General features: G+C 39.0%; 1 protein-coding gene across 2 annotated transcripts in view; it reads left to right on the top strand.

The window, feature by feature from the left end:
* The first annotated feature begins 1,462 nt into the window (after positions 1-1,462).
* LOC149181352 (uncharacterized) overlaps positions 1,463-17,705 on the top strand; it is a 52,496-nt gene continuing 36,253 nt past the window's right edge. For both annotated transcript variants that reach the window (XM_089416581.1, XM_089416580.1), the window contains exons 1-3: positions 1,463-2,039; positions 3,606-4,640; positions 8,024-9,148. In XM_089416581.1, coding sequence (XP_089272707.1) covers positions 1,925-2,039; positions 3,606-4,640; positions 8,024-9,148 — 2,275 coding nt within the window. In that variant the 5' untranslated portion in view covers positions 1,463-1,924. The remainder of the gene's footprint in view (positions 2,040-3,605; positions 4,641-8,023; positions 9,149-17,705) is intronic.

The following is a 17,705-nucleotide window of genomic DNA, read 5'->3' as shown; positions in this document are numbered from 1 at the left end:
TCATGTTTTTCGTCAATTAAGAAAAATCTCTAAAATTACACTTAGAAATCAAGATTCAATTCCTTTAAATTAAAAACTAGAATGGAATAGTTTGTTATTAGTTTCAAAATACTTGGCCTAATTTTTTTGCTTTTGTTTTTAGCGATTAATTAGACTTAAACTTTCTTTGTATATATGGACTTCAACTATAAATTCATCTTTTTCTTCACACATAAAATTATAATGAAATGATATTTTAAGGTCCACGAGACTAAAAATAGTCTATGAGACTATTAGTTGCAATTGAGTCATTTTCCAATTCAATTGACCCAACCTTCCAACAATCTCCTAGCTAAAAAGACAATGCCAAGAAACTGATGCTAACATGTTCTCATAACTTTATCTGATGTCTTTGAATGCATCACATTCCAAAATGAAATGTTTTTCCGATTCCACAGCCCGAGATGTGCAAAATGTGCACACCCTTTCTTCCCAAGCTTCTTTAGGCCTTTTCCACCGTCTTGTTTCACACCGAAGTTGATGTGAGTTGGTCCTTAATTGAGCAATAAATCACACGTAGGGTTGAATTCCTCAATGTAATATTTATTCTTTCTACCCAACTCTTTTCCCCATAACTTTTTATGAAACTTCTCCATAACAAAATCCTTTAGCTCCTTGCTATTTGTGGGATAGGTATTGAGGTAGATATCCCATTTTTGCATCCATGTGTAGTTTTGTTTCATCCATATTTTCTTTCTTTCGTTGATGCCTTTATTGAACTAAATAAACTAAAAACTACATGCACATAAATTATGTATACAAATAAACAGTGACATACCACCACATAGTTCTTGTTTGACAATTATTATTATTATTATCCAATTTTAAAATCACGACACACCACATTGACGTATAAGATATATTATATTACATCCCGAATTTTCATCATTCAATTCAATAATATAATACATTAAATGCAAGTAAAATAGTCAACTCTCCCATCAACTTAACTTTGGTTCCCTCAAGAGTAACCGTTCTTGCCCTCCACTCCCGCCTACGTAGTCAGCGCAGCCAACCCTTTTTAAATTAAAACTAAACGATATGTTATGGATTTTTTCGCATGGCTTGACCGTTCGAATGATTCGAACACTCTTGGGATTAACGCAAAGAATATTCCTAGTTCCAATCGAACGGACAATATTTGCCTTGAATTCCAAGAGAGATCTCTGGCCGTTTAAAGGCTACCTAAAATCCTAATTTGGATACGCGCGGGAGCTGACTGGACGGAATTTTCGCTGACTAGGCCATTATAGACGCCGGCCCGTCCAGTTGGTGGATGCTGACGCAGATTCGTTGAGTACGATATGCTGACTGGGCTAAGCGAATGTATATATATATATATATTTATATATTTAATTTAAAAAAATATTATTTCTCAGGATGGACGCAAAACAAAAATATACTACATTTAAACTTACTACTTATTCCGGACGCCAAGGAGAACACGCAGAAGTTTGAGCAGTTCGTCCGTGGCAGAGTTTGAGCGAGGGAAACGCAGGAAGTTAGGGTTTGGGCAGAACGTCTCGAACTCTGCAATTCCGGCTGCAGCATGTAAAGTCTTTGGTTTGATCGCCGATTACCTTGTTTTCTGTGAGGAAAAATGGTTTTTTTTTGGAGCCACGGTGCTCCTAATGCAGTTTACTGTGTGAAGGGCAAGTATTTGAAATTCCTATGCTGTTGAGACTGCTTCATGATGTGTTCGAGTTCGAGCCATTTAATTATGGGGTTATGCTGTCTGTTGCATCTTAGTTTTGACTCTGTTTGGATTGAGCTCGGGACCTCTCGGCTGTCAAATTTGATCCACTGAGATACTTCTTGGATAGGTAGCACTCTGTACTCTCTCAAGATTACGTTTACCGAGGAGGAGGGGAATGAGTGTGTAGAGATGGTGAACTTCAGGGCAGCAAGGAAGGATCGCTATGCGGATGGTTTTGGGTCGTCCCATTCTTCATCAATTATGGCTTCATCCGACCATAACGAACACAGGCAACGGGCCCACGGTATGTCCTGGAACGAACCTGCACATTTTGGACTTCGAATGCGTGTTGTTAAACTTCTGCTCACGATGCCCGCACTATTGGAGATGATTTAAAGAATTGTTGCACTTGAATTTAAAGAATTATAGCAAAAAATGCGATATTTGACATTGAAGTTAGCCCTCACACAATATTACGCAGAAAGTGGTTCTTTCTTTTCGTATGGATCAAAAACTGTCTTCAAAATGTGTGTAGCGAGCCGAGTGGAAACATGCATGTAGCCTTGCCTTGTAATTGTTCTTCTTGACATAAGTCTCGGGTGCTAAGTATCGATATTCTATTTGTTCCAAGAGGCATATTCTACAGCCCATTTTGTAGCCAGGGGGGGGGGGTGTGTGAGAGATCCATAAATTCTGTGTGCGCCTGTCTGTGTAGCACAACAAAGAAAATAGAAGGAAGAAAATTTAGCTGACATAAATACTTGGCCAGTGAAAAGAGTGACATTCGTACTTTTTTCGGGGAATTGACACTTTTTGGCCGTTCACAGATCCGAGGTTAAGATGTTTCGCTGTTGGTGTCAATTCAACTACACTAAAATAAAGGGAATTCTGGAAATTTGCTTGTTTGAAACTAATCAATGTTAATGGACTTTCACAGAATAATATCCGAGTAGAAAGATATTCCTTAAAATACTTTTGGAAGCTACTGTAAACTTTTAAAGACCATTAGTGTCTGCGGTGTTTGGTCCGTTTGGCTGTGTTCTAGTAGTAAGTTGGAGTACATACTTCATTGATGAGCTGGGTTCAAAAGCCCATCATGGTCCTCATCTGTTACTGCAGTTGTAACGGATAAGTCCTGGTGCAAGTCCTGTCACGGCCCTCATGTTACTGCAGCTATAACTAATGAGTCCAGGGTCGAAATCCTACGTGACTTTCATCAGATAGATACCCCTTGTTTGCGACATCGAAGCTAAATGTTGCTGCTATTTATTAATGATAATATATAGGGGGGCCGGGAGGTGGGGGGGAACTAATTCCCATGACAAAGGGCTTTAATATCTATATTTGTAGGATTCTTTAGTTAATTTTAAACTTATCAGAGAATTTTAACAAAATACTACACAATGAATTGAATTCTTCTAATAACCTTAACAGAGAGTATTAACAGACTGCTGCATGTGGTGGTGAATTGAATCTGATAATGAGCTTGCTTTGATTTATTTACTAGTTCAAACTTCAAAGTATCCTTTATTCAAATTTATTTTTACTTCACTTTGAGAATTGTTCAACGAATGGGAGTGCAAATACCAAAATTTGTGAATTTCTCTAGCTAAATAATGTTCGTCTCACAGGTTTCTTGTAACGTTGCCTTAAGGTAGCTTTCCAAAGTCAGTTCAGAGTGGAACTTTACTAATTGCTCTGCAAGCACAGTACTTACGTTTGGCTTTGCATTATTTTTCATGGATAATAGTTATATGTTATTCTATGCCTGCAAATGAAGATGCATGTTGAGCTGAGTGGGATTTTTGATGTGGTATTTCTTGTTAGCTGTTTTCAAAACTAACAATTTGCTTTTGTGTAATATCCAAAGTTTATTCCAGGCAAGGGCAATATGAGCCTTTGCACGAAGATGATGCATGCGGTTTTCGTTGCAATCGGTCAGCTGATTTTCTTTCCTGGGAGAAAATGCAATTTCCTTCTTATAAGAAAAGGCGATTTCCAGAAGATGATAACACGAGCTTACGTTTTGAGGGGAGGCACACAATTGTCAAGGAACCCACTGGATTCTTTATTGATTCTAGATATCAACGGAATGCTCGGAAGTTGCATCATTGGAAGAGTGGAGAGAATAGCATGTTCCCTTCAGAGAAGCACCATATTCTAAGGGGTAAATCAGTTGAAATGCCTTATCACTTTACTCGGCTCTGTGATGCAGAAGTTTCTTGGCAGCAAGAACAATCTAAGAAGCTTAGCACTGGAGATTTAGAGTTATATAGCAAAACAGATAGGGAGTTTTCCAGTCGAAAATACTACAAATTTGAAACAAAAAAGAGGGTTTTCGATGCTCATATTGGGAGATATAGGGAAAAGAATTTTGGGGCAAGACATGATATATATCCAGCCCTTGGCAAGAATGTTGACATTGTAGATGACTTTCACAGTATCCCCAGAGAAAGCCAGTTGACTTCATTCCTTCCAAACTTGCAAGCATCTTCTCGGTCTGCAAACTTCAAATCCTGGAGTTCAGTTTCTGACCATGTAGAACATTCTAATGAATCACGCAGAGACAGTGAGCTTGGTGAATTTGGGACAAAGCCTAGGCATAAGTTTTATTTGAAATCAGCTTCTAGCAATCGCCATGGCACCTATGACAAATTTCATCAACAAAAGAAGCCACGCCTTGGATGGGGTGAAGGTTTAGCAAAGTATGAAAACCAGAGTGTTGATGGTGCTTATGATAACAGTGACAAGAATGACTTTATTCAGTTGAAGACTTCTGTATCTCAGGAAGATGGCTATTCACTAGGGCCAAATGTTGAAATGGAAAGTCCAGAACCAATCGTTGCCAGTTCACAATGCAAGCCTCCTAAACCTTTTGATTCATTGACGAGCATTTCTTTACCTGGTGAGTGTCCTGTCTTTTGTGGATGAGGGTTTTTTTATAAAGCCATTACTGGTCTTCCAGATTATTTGTTTTGCTTGATGTCATAATATCCTGTTTATTCTGCTATACTATCATCTCAATTCTCTAGATCTTTCTATGCTTTTAAATATTTTCTTTTGTTCTTGTTGGCATATGTTCTCACCCTTTCGTATAGTTCCTGGTCGATAAACCATATTTGATCCCTGATCATGGTAAAATTTAATGTGACAACCATGCTCTTAAGTTGACTTCAAAGGATGGTTGTGAGAAACAGATAAGTTATAATAAAATGAAATAAGTGGATTAATTTTTAATCTTTTCACTCTTCTAGAACAGTAAAACACCCTTTTCTGTCTATTAGTATACATTAACTGGTTGGCTTGGATACCAATAGCTTTCAAATTAAAGTTTTTGTTTTTAGGAGAAAAGGGAACTTTTTGTTTGAGAACAACACAAATGAATATGCAGAGTGATCAGATGTTTTGATGACGTCCCATCTTTGAATTTATTTGAAGTTTAAATGAGCAACATATTTATGGGATGTTACTATTTGAACATGTGTTCTGCAGTAACAACGATTTTGTAGTCATTCTTTAAACTTAGAACAGTTGGAACAATAACATGTTTTTATAATACCAAACATTTGAGGACACTAAATAAAATTTAAAATTACATGCGTGTTAAAAAATGTAGCCTTGGTGGATGTTGATACTTCTCATCATTCAAACTCTTGTATATTTGTCACAAGTATAGTCGCTCCTTTCACATAAATTTACAGAATGACAGAAGAATGTGACCTTTATTTTTATTAGAAGGAAGTAAACGATGCAAATTGTTGTGAATTGGACAAGACTTGTAGTTGACATGGATAGATGTGGACATGTACTAAGGAGTTGTATTACTTGAGACAACTCGGAAGTTGCAACCAAGTTGGAATTCTTTCTGAGGTTGCAAGCTAAACCTTGGAAGTTGCTCTTGAATGAAACCAGATTTTCAACTTCACTGAGAGTTTGTTATGCAGTTATGTCAGAGGCATAACAGACTAATTCTTATGCTTATGACTATATTGTATATTGAATATGTTGAAAGTTGAACTTTAATATATACGGCTAAAAGTAAAAGTAATCAACCCAGTAGATTGTTTTTAGTGTTATAAATTACCAGCACAATAATGTATCACTATCTCATGGTTTTGTTGAGTAGTACATGAGATTATAAAACTTTTATTGAGTCATTGAAGAGAAGATTCTTTAGTATACCGGGAGAGTTCCCACGGATATCACAATCTATTGTCAAATATTATAGAGCTAGTATCATCTTTTTTCTGCTGTGAAGTATGGTAGTGTTGAAAATAAATACTTCTGCAAATGGAAAACTATGTTATTGATGGAGCTTTACCTAAAGGCATCCTGAACACTGATATCCTCATGCATATATAACTGTAAATGACCTTGGTTACTCAGTCAGTTGGAGTTTGAAGAGACTAGAAGTGACTGAACATATCATTTGATTACTTTGACATATGGAGATAACTGCATACAAGATTAGTATGAACTTTGAAGTCAAACTGGTGATGTATGCTAGGAAGTGAAGGACAAACCGTTCCGGAGGCACTCTGATTGATATGGAGATGAAATATGGTATTTCACACATTCCCCAATATGTTGATCAATCCAGCAATTTATACAAATGGAACCTCTTGTTAAAAGTTCCTAAAATGCTCATGTTTTGGCTATATTATCAAGGAGAATGTGTCACTGATTTAGTGCTTCCTTCTTATCCTGCATCCATTCTTCTTGGACTCCATTGCCTTCTCATTTTTCATTATCATAGATGGCAGCATGCATATGCTGTAGCCTGCTAGAATACAGACCTTATCTTACAAACTGCTTGGATTTACCTCATGTGTTATAGTACAATAGTAAATGATCTGTTGTTATTTATTAAAGTCACTTGGCAACATCCCTACTCATCCAAGTGGAGTGGCTCCATGCTTGTCAAATTATCGATTTACAATTATTTTTGAGGGGATCCTTAGTTGTGAAATTATTTCCATGGACTTCCTACTTGCATTTTGGGTTTTGTCGTGTTAATTCTGCTACGCTCAATCCCTTGGCTGTGGTTTTGTCAGGTGATAGATAGAAAGAGTCCTCTTTATAAAATTATAAATTCTTGAGTATTTGTTGTATGGGATTAGAGCCCAGTGCACACCACCTTATCAAGTGGAGAAGGGATAATATTTCAAGAAGCATCGAGGTTGACATTGAGAGGGTAGTATTTTACAGATATTTCCAACGTTTTTTAAACTGAATTGAAACAGCTTGATATATCCTCCAATCCTGATAAGGACCTATGTCATTAGAGGGCATAGGTGTGGGTGCATTTTATGCCTCCCTACACCCCTTTAGTTGCTCCTTTTTGCTCCATTGCATTCTCTGTCATGTTCCTTTAATTGCTTCTTTTTGCTATATTACATTCTAATTTCTCTCTAAGAGTCTAATGTTCCATTATGATATTCTGATTAGTGCTATAAATCCTATTCTGCAAACTTATTTTTTCAAAACCTCATGGGGAAGCACCGGGTTGGTTCACCACATTTTGTGGATAGTACCTAGTGGAAACCTGTCAGCCTCTGGTTATCGTGTCTGACCTAGTAAGGGCATTGAGTGAAGCACACACTAGAGGCAGCCACCCAGGGGATTGACCTCAAGACCTCCTACATGAAGCTCAAGCCTCAATGTACTCAACCACTTGAGGTAGCCTACTGGGCTAGCTATTCTTCAATCTTATCAGACTGTTCCCATCAATATTTTTCTTCAATTTCTGGATCAGACTGGCCAATATCACCACCTTTTTTGTTTGTTTGTTTTGTTTCCTTTTTTTGTTCTTTCCAAGGAAAACCTTGCAGAAAGCCATGCTGTGATCCATGGATAGTAATGGGGTAAATTATTGGCACTGATTATGGTGCTTAACCCTTAGGGAAATGAGCGTTGAACCCCGAACCTGCCAACTCTGAAAGGACCCACGTTTGGCTGTAAGACCACTCAAACCTACCCTCGGGGCTATGCCAGTAAGACCACTTATTTCCTAGCTGTGCAGTTTTCATACTTGTCAGTTCTTTTCAATTTGAGTTGGCCTTCCCTACTCATATTTTGGATTCCATTTCAAGTCCATAAAAGGTGTTTCTCCTTGGCTGCAGTTATTCCAATTAATATATGGGATTTGTCCTAATTGTTGTTTATCAATACATTACATTTAATATGATGATAAAAGATGTGGCATGACTCTTAGCTAGAAAACCAAAAGTGTGAAATGTTAATTTCTTCTTCACCTATATGATTTCAGAATTGCTGTACAATGTGCAGATGAACATGCATATTCCTTCAGAGGTGGATCTTTGAAGTTGGATGATTGTGAAAAGTTTTGCAATAATCTTCCAAGCACTTCTAAACATGGAGAAATCAGTTTACTGGAAGAGGGCAATTTGCCAGTCTGCGTTTCTCAGATTCCTGATGCAGAAGCTCCATTGAATGTTCAGTATTTGGATGGTAGTCCTTTTGCGCCAGAAAATTCAAAGACTGGTGACACTTTTCAGATACAATATCCATCGGAGTGGCAGTTGGAATTAAAAAATGAAATATTACAGAAACTGGAGAGAGTTGAGTGTGAGTTTGATAGAGTGGAGAAGGAACTTGGATGTTTGAATTCTGAAATTCAAACAGAGAATTGTCATTCTGGCTGTGTTGATGTTTCTGTATATTGCTCACAGGAGGCATTCAGAGAAATAGATGAAAAAATAATTCTGAAGGATTTAACTGGAAGTATTAAAGCGTCTTCTTCAGGGTTCATAAATAAGGATAGAATTATGGTACCTTCTTTGGCATCAAAGTCAGCTGAAGCAAGGGTTAGAAATCAATGCTTCATAGAGCTGCCATTTCAATACCAGAGAAAGGGAACAGAAGACAACAAACCTGTCATGTGGACTGCTGGAAGACAAATTACTGAAACTGAGGATTGTGGTGTTAACAACATGGCTGCTGATTTGGAAGATGAGGCTGTGGAAAGCCAATCAGTAATAGCTGAAGATTCAAGTTCACATTCTTCCATCAAAAATAACTTTAGAGCAAATTTTCAATTGAGTTCTAAAGTGGGCAGTTCAGTACTGTTTAACTCATTGCCCTTGCCTACAAATTCTGCTGGTGGGACTTGGTTATTGTCTTCTGAAGTTTCACAGATGTCACTATGGAAACAAAATGCTGTGGTGCATGAAAGAAATAGAAAGCAAATGGAAGAAAAGATTGCCGAATGGAAGCGTTTTCTAAACTTCAAGGAGCAAATGCTTGCTCTTAAATTTAGAATTCTTAGGGAATGGTGGGAAGAAGAACAACTTATCTTATCTGCTAGGAAAGACCGTGGAAAGCACCATCAAATTGATGGCTTTCTTGATAGTGTGCATCTGCCATCTTATCAATTCCAATCTTCATTACCTGGTATGTTTTCAATTGAAATACATGAGAAACAAGATTTCTACATATTTAATTTTTACGCTGGAAAGGTTTGGCACTGATCCTTTATTTTCTAATAGAGTAATTTTGTGTTTGTCAGTGTATTTGTAATATATTCTTTGCCACTATTTGGAAAACCAAAATAGTGTAATGGGAAATATCATTTAAAGTGGAATGGGAAAGGCGTCACAGTTGAATTTTCCTTCTTTGCATCAATGAAATCCCAAGAGTTTAAAAATATACCTTGCCTTCTTCATTCTTCCATGCTCTTCTGTGATTTGAGGGATGTGCATATGCTACTTACGTTTTGGAATGACCCTAGCTGACATGATACAAAACAATTGACAGAAAATAGAAGATGGGGACAGAAACTGAAAACTTTCATTATTATTCAATATGCTTTTATTACAGTCTTGTAGGGGTTTGACAGTTAATAGCCGTCTCTCAGCAAGCTAATTAGCTAACAGATGTGCTAACTAACCACTAATTAGTTTTTATTACATTTGGAAGGATTTCAAGCATTTGGGTCAACACAGCTAATCACAATAAGACTATGCCACAGTCTTAGCAGTGGGTACCTTCGTCAAACACTAAAAGCTCATTAGTGGAGACTGGGCTTGCCAAGGAAAGGCTGGCCCTACCCTTGACCTACCTTTGAAGATTGACTCATTAACTATCTAATTTCAGACTGTCATACATTACCCAAGCAACTTTTGAATTTATGCTTCAAAGAAGTCAATCATAATTTATACTGTATATGCCTTATGTGATGTTTGTAGATTTATCTGGAGCAGGGCATGCTTTGTATAGAAAATTTTCAGTGAAACGTAAACAGTCTGAGTTATGAATTTCCATCTGTCAAACTTATCCTATAGTGGTCTGTAGCAACTCTTATAGTTTTTGATTTTGTAGCATTTCAATGAGCTGTCATAATGACTAACTGCCTTAGTTCAGTTTATCCTACACACAGCTAGCTGTCTTTCTTCATTTATACTGGTTTTGATCTCTCATAGTGGCTGTTGTCCACAGATATGCATACCCAAGAATGTGGGGAAAATCTTCAACCGCACAAAGTATGTTCTTTGTGGCAACGCTCAGAGAAGGGGCTGTCATCTATTCCTAAATCCATTTAGGCTCTCTCCTGGCTAAGCCAAGGCGGGTAGACCCTAAAGAAAGCTTGTTAAATCTAACAAGTTCTAGGAGACTATTAGTAAACCAATTAGGCATTCACCATTTAATAACTTGAATTATAACTTGAAATAAAATTGATTAGCAAGTACAAATAACTATGAGCATATGGCATCAATAATGTAGATAGATCAATTAGATTCAACAAGATATCCTGCCAGGCAAATTGTGAGTAGACCAGTGCCAATAATAATATACTTTGCAAGAAATATATTGTCAAAATGAAATCACAATACTTGCAATGAAATATAACTTTCAAGTTACAACAAATTGCAAGAATGGGAAGCTGCAAAAAACAGTGTTAGCGAATCAAGACAAAACCAAAATAGCAAGAATTATATACAACTTTGAGAAATGAACAACTAAATGGAAATAGAGCTTGCAAGTGATCAAAGTTTGCACTTAAAATTGAAATTGGGTCAAATATGACAAAGGAAACTTAATATGAGCATATGAATGAAAGGGACAAGTACAAGAACATAAAATGAAATGCTTGCAAGTAAATGTAGATGCTCACAATCCAACTTGTATGTCTTTGAGAAAGAGATTAAGTGATAATCAATCACATACAAGGTGAACCAAAGTTGTAGGTGAGTGTGTGCAATAAAGTGGTCCTGGTCAATTTTATTAATGCCTATTCTAAGGTGTTACTTACCCCCAATTTCTTCAACTTGGTAGGGACTTGAGGTGGTTGGAAGAAGGCCAAGTGAGGAAGCTAAGGCTTCATTAACGATACCTACCTTGTTCTTCAAGACAACTTGCATGCCTTCATTCCTACAAGGGACTCAACCACGCAAGAGAATTGCGAGGTCATGCATTTTACCTTTCCTCCAAACTCAAATTTTGGGAAATTGAATGATAGTCGAGGAAGTTTTCCTAAAGTCTATCAACCAAACTAATGCTTGGAGGTAAATTTTAGAGAAACAAAATTACCAAATGTGAGTGAGATGTAAGGTTAAAACAAATGCTTCAAATGAGATGTAGATTTGCAATTAGAGTGAGATGCTTCAAGTGCGAATTATCTTAGATAATCCAATAAAAAATATCATTCCATATCAATGATCAAATTAGTAACTAGTAAAGTGAGCACAAATAATGATATCAAAGTGAGCTTAACTTGTGTTAATGATCAATGAAGCAAGTGAAACTACTCAATGAAGCAAGTGTGTATTAGTGGAAGTGAAGCAAAATGAGTGAAGGATCTACTTGCAAAATGAAAGAGAAATCAAGAGCAATCACCAATAGATCCTCTTACCAAATGAGGAGATCGGGATGCTAAGGGAAAACCCCCAAGCTCCCTCAAGAAAAAGACTTCTTTCATTATTTAAAGAGTAACCCTCTTATAGGGAAATGAGGGTTTTATATCATGCGGAGGGTTTACAACAAGGAGTTGGAGAACAAATACCCTTCTTCAAAATGCAAAGAAATGAGGAAAAACATTACAATGCTTCAATATTTCAATGCAAGAGTTCCTCAAGTGAGGAACTCGTTATTTTTCCAGGAGATCTAGCCCTTGGGTTTGACGTCGAAGTCTTCAGAAGGAGGGCTTGCACAAGAGAGAAAAAAGGATCCCTTTTTAGCCACGACCAAGGGTAGAAGGAGGCCTCAAAAATGTGTATTTTTTGGTTTGTCAATCCTCCAACTATTGATCCCTTCAAGGCGTCTTCCAAACCCTCACCTAAGCTTCCATAAGGAATTGCGCAAGCATAGAGAAGAAGATTAGATCTTATGCAAGAGAAATCAAATCACAAATGGTGAGAATATACACTTAAAATACAAATTGCAAGCAACAAAGGGAAAACCCTTTAAATAAGGATGTCTCCGCTCTTGTGCAAGCAAGAAAGGGAAAACCCTTTAAATAAGCTTTGGAGAAGCTAGATTATTCATTAAAAGCACATAAAATAAGTATGCAGATTTAGATTTCATAATAAAATGTCTTAGAGAGCTAGGGTAGAAAACTCCCTCCTCAAATCTTTAGATCGACCTTTGAGAAAAGTAACTTGATATGGGTTCTTGCTTCTTTCAACTTGGGAGTGGGTTCGTTTAACCAAAAACTTACCCCACGCTCAAGATCTACTTTAAAAAAAATAGATCTTTTGCACACTTGATAAAAATTTGTTAGATCCACAAGGAGATAGATTATACCTAAGTTGCACGATATGAGGAAATGGGTATGGGTACGAAACGTGACCCCCCCCCCCCCAAATTTTGGAAATGGGGCAAAGCGATATATATATATATATATATATATATATATATATATATATATATATATATATATATATATATATATCATAGTTTTAAAAACCCGTTGGCATGAATCGAAAACTAGTCAAATCGGTCGATTCATTGGGCAACTGGGTCGAACTGGGCAAAAAACCCAGTTTAAGGGCCAACTTAGCCAAAAAAACACAAAACCGACCAGTTTATGAAGGAACCGACCAGTTTGACCATAAGCCAGCCGGTTCCATCGTAAATTTGCTGGTTCATTGCCAAGGCTGTGACAGATCGACACAGATTCTTTTGGAAGCTTCCTGGGTATTTTGGAGGGAAAGTAAAGGTTGTTTACCTCCAAAAACACCCTCTCCAATCCTTTAAAAGGAGCTCACCCCCTTCGTTTGCCTCACACATCTCATTTGGAGTTTTTGTGAGTTTGATTGGGAGCTTGGAGACTGTTGAGTTTTTGCTGGAGTAGTGGAACAACAAAGAGTTTGATCTAAGTAGTAGCCATCATGCCTTCAAAAGCCAAGGATACTGCATGGGCTCATTGTGATATGATTGATGGCAAAATGATATGCAAAAATTTCCAAAAATCCATTTGAAGGAGGGGGTATTAACAGGGTTAAGCAACACTTGGATGGGATAGGAGGCCATGTAAAGCCGTGTGGAGCACGAAATGAAGTAATAGGGCATATTAGGGCAGAATACCTTCAGAAGTTTGAGACTCAAGTCACTGAACCAGTAGAGAAGTTTGTGACTCAAGCAATTGCAAAGTTTGGGAGTCGAGACTCAACCAAGTAAGTATGATCATGATGAGAAGTTTCAAGTGATAATGTTAATCACTAATATCATATATGTAGATTTGTAGTAGGCCAGTGGCCCCATAGTTTGTAAGCTTTGTTTTTGAACTCTAGAGGCCATTCAGAGCCTCATTGATTATATATTTTGTTGCTGATATGTATTGCACTTGGTGCCATTTTGATATATTCATCTTTGAGTCGGTATATATATATGAGCAAACTTTGCATATTCTGTGTCTATTGGTTTGGAATCATGGTTTCAAATCTTAAAAATAGTTTTTTTCATTAGAAATTAATTATTTCATGTGTTTTTTTTAAACTGGTTCATTGAGATCTAACCAATCCTGGTTTGGCCAGTTCCGTTTTGAAACCCGGTTTATTAGGTGGACCGGTCCAGTCACTGGTTCCGATTTTTAAAACTATAATATATATATATATATATAGAGAGAGAGAGAGAGAGAGAGAGAGAGAGAGAGGACATCTAGGAAATCTTATGTGCAATCATAAAGCATACATGATACATTATGAATAAATTGTTTTGTTTTAGCCGTGGTTGGATCCCAGTCTCTGATGGGGGGGGGGGAGGGGGGTGCTTACCAAATTTCGTAGTCAATCTGGGTCATTCATTACCCCAAAATGAGGCGACCGTCTTTTATAACTTGCGAGAGACATCTAGAAACATACACACAATATTTTAATCGACTAATAAATGTTAAAAACGAAAGAAGAAAAAAATGGAAAAATACTTTTTTTGGTGGAAACACAACTGTACGACCTTGAAACATGTTTCAGACTTTATTGGGCCTTGTTCTAGCCTCGAGAAACGTGCTAGCACGACCTGAAACACGTTTCAAGGCTGTACCACACACGTTTCAACATTTCTGTATCATTTCTTTAAGGAAATGATCCCTTGCCCAACATTTCCTACAACATAGGATTACACTATGAAAAAGAAGGCTAGGGGTTCAACCAAAAACCCTCTAGTGCTTCTCCCTCTAGAGTGGTACGCTAACTCAAATGTCCACGCAAGATAGCTTATATCAATAGGTGACAAGTTCGAGCCCCTCCGGTCCTTATCAGTCGAGCCCCCTGTTGGGTCCTTGTACTAGGAAGCGCAAGCCCCTCCGGGACCTTTCCTCTTTCGAATATGCACTACTCTAGCACGCTTCTCCATAGGAAGGCGAGGCTTGCCCGCCCCATCCTTCCTTCCCTTGCTTCAGGCCCAGATCTTTCTGGAAAGAGATTGTGATATTTGAGCCGATCAAGCAGGGCGGGGGTTACCGAAGATAAGGATCTAGGGGTTCTCGCTGAAGATAAGGATGCATAGAAGCGTGGTACCATACTAGTACAAGCCATCACAAGTCTAAGCTGTAGCCATGACACGAGTACAAGTCATCAGCAGATTGATTCTCTATCTCGCCTCTTTAGAGCATCTATATCGCCAACCAAGGAACGTGAGCCAACCAGGGCACATTATATCAAAAACTATCGAATCAATACTAGCAGGAAAGAGTCAATTGATTCTTCCCAGATTTGTCTTCCTCGAATAGTCACCATCATTTGTTTCTTTGTTCATTCCCGAACCGGGCATTTTTCACCCATCAACTTCATTTCCTAGATCTGGAGGGTCGTGTGTTCTTGCATCTCGTTATCTTCATTTTCTCTTATCCCTTTTGTTCAAACGTTCTCTTCCGGAGTGGTCCCTAAAGCGCTTGTTAAACATCTTTTGATTCATGTAGCGGTTATTAAACTGTCTGTGACAATTTGGACTTCGGGAATAGAAGATGTTGGAATGGGATAAGGAATGGATATACATATGTAATAGATGGCCAGATCCTTCCAAATATCATCCGTCGATTATCTATTTTTATAGCTTCGTTAACCTGAGCGATCGATTGCTTGATTGGTTGATTAACTAACGTGATATTCGTCTTTTCCTAGAGTTAATCCGCTTATTGCCATATTCCTTTTTGGATATCCGTCAGCAGAGAGGATAGTCCGAATCGACTTTGCCTGGATATCATGGACACGTATTAATCCCTGGGTCTAGAGCATAGCGAATCGGGGGTTAGGAAAAGATAGCGGTAGATAAGTAAGTAAGGGTTATCCCCCTAAGTAAAAAAAAGGTTATACCCTTGCCCTCAGAAGCGCAAGCCCTCCGGACCTTTCTTTATTGCCAATTCTAAATACCCATCCTTCTAGCCCAGCTCATCAGTGTGGAAATTCATTAGTCGGTCGAGAAAGACCTGAAAGTAAAGGGGAAGGCCCATCCTGGCGGGGTTGACGGGTGAAAAAGAGCAGGTTGATAAGGATCGATCATAGGGTGGGGTTTACTTCGCGTTAGAAGGGTTGGTCGATAAGGACCTTACTGGGCAGGACCTGCTCCCGTCGAACTCCAAGGATATTGATTCCCCTCAAATCTTGGGTGAAGTAGTGTATGGAGATATTATCACCCTATCCGCGCATCAACAAACCTTTGACTTTTCTTTTCACGGCGATTGGCAATGAAAAAGAAGGCCTTTCTTTCATCCTTTCATTCCTTGCACTAGGAAGCGCAAGCCCCTCCGGGACCTTCTTTCATATTTGAATACAATCGGAAATGGATTGGTTTTCAATCTATAGGAGGGAAATCCAGGGTGCAACTCGAAAAAACACACACACAGTATATATGTCTGTTCCTTTAGTATTGAAAGTGCTCACTCACTTCGTTCTCCCTCCGAACCCTAGACCTGATAGTGTAATCTCCGTTTCGGGTCGAATGGGACTAACTGGGAGTGATATACGCTCCTGGATCGATCTGGTCATGAGCAGGTGGAAAAGGGAGCTCCGACGACCCGCTTAAAATAGAGAGGCCATTCAAAGTATCATTCATGGGCTGTTTGTTCCTAGTCGTCAACGCCCACCCACTACTGCTTATTCGGGTGCTTATCAGCCTAAGGACTCCATTACGCTCACGAGCTGGCTTACCCTTTCGTTCGCGCCTTCCATCCTGCATTCATTTATTGGCCGTACCAGGCCAGGGTATCTGACCTATGTTACGCCTAATCATCCCAAATTGTCATTTTTAGTGCTGTTTGCCAAGGGGAAAACTTATTCCTCGAGTCCTGTCTGGATCCTCTCCTTCACCCGCCTATCACTCATTATTCCTCTTGTGCGGGAGGCCTTGATGGTGCGGGATTCATTTATGGTGGATGGTGCGAGATTGCCTAATTCCGGTGGTTCGCCTGGTTCGTACCCTCAATGATCAGTGACAGGTATGTCTACACTTTTGAACGAATCGGGAAGCTTATCATTACTCTTGGCACGTTTGCGGCATCTCCTTCCGCCATTACTTTCTCTATCCAAACTATCTCTCTCCAACCGAAGCACAGGAAGGACACTTTAGATTACTTATTGAAAGGGAGGGCCCGGGAAGCTTAGATCAATTGGGAAGCCTGGTTAATATCTGTACTTTCAGCGTGCAAGCGAGGAGCCTCGTCCCGCCTACTCTCGCCTTCCTGCTCTAACCAAGTAATACCGCATCGATAATGAATACCGCGAGGAGGCTAAGGGCTTGCCGACGTATAAGCTCTTGAAATTGAAGACTAGCCAACGAGAAGTAGGTGTCAGGTGTCAGCCCACAAGAAGTAGGTGTCAGCCCACAAGAAGTAAGTGTAAGTTTTGGGCTTTTCTCTTTACTGGCCGGGCTGGCCTAACTGTTTTGTCTCTTGGCTGGCTGGAGGACTTAGCTTGCTCGCTAGATGTTTCTGTTTGCATGGGTGGAGGCAAGGCAGGGTGCACGGGACAGAGCAGGGTGCACAGAATGATCTCATACGGGCGGGATGGGCGCTTCATCTCCTTTGTTTTGCTTATTGGGTGAGGTGCGATGGAGTTTAGGCGGGCAATGTGATTGTTCGGTGTGCGGTTCAGGTTCCTGGTGTGCGGTTCAGTGCAGGGGTTGTGGTTCTGGCCAAGGGGTATTAGGGTCTGGCAATGGGATCTGTTGTCCCGCCGTTCGGTGCCCGGATGAGTCGAGCAAAGCAGTCAAGTTCTTAGTTGGAAGGTCAAATAAAGTAAAGGTAGAGTCGAAGAAGTCAGCCGTAAAGTTATTCATCGGATAGAAGCAGTCAGGAAGGTAGTAAAGAGAGAAGCATTCAAGTTCGAAGTCGTAAGGTGGGGGATTGCCGTTGAGCGAAGCGAGCCCCCCAATACGGAGCTGGGTAAGGGAGAGACATAACGATACTTACCAATAGATTGGAAGAATGCTTATTAAGTAAATAGTGAAAGATATAAGGGAGCTTTGAGATAATATTAAGAAATCCTCTCCTTATCAGTCGAGCCGATGGCGGCCTTAT

This window comes from Pinus tabuliformis, chromosome 3_2 (assembly GCF_031772625.1).
Source record: "Pinus tabuliformis cultivar Carrire ecotype Pingquan chromosome 3_2, CPIR1, whole genome shotgun sequence".
Taxonomy (NCBI): Eukaryota; Viridiplantae; Streptophyta; class Pinopsida; order Pinales; family Pinaceae; genus Pinus; species Pinus tabuliformis.
Note: the sequence above shows the minus strand (reverse complement) of the source record. Positions and strands in the feature narration are given on the sequence as shown.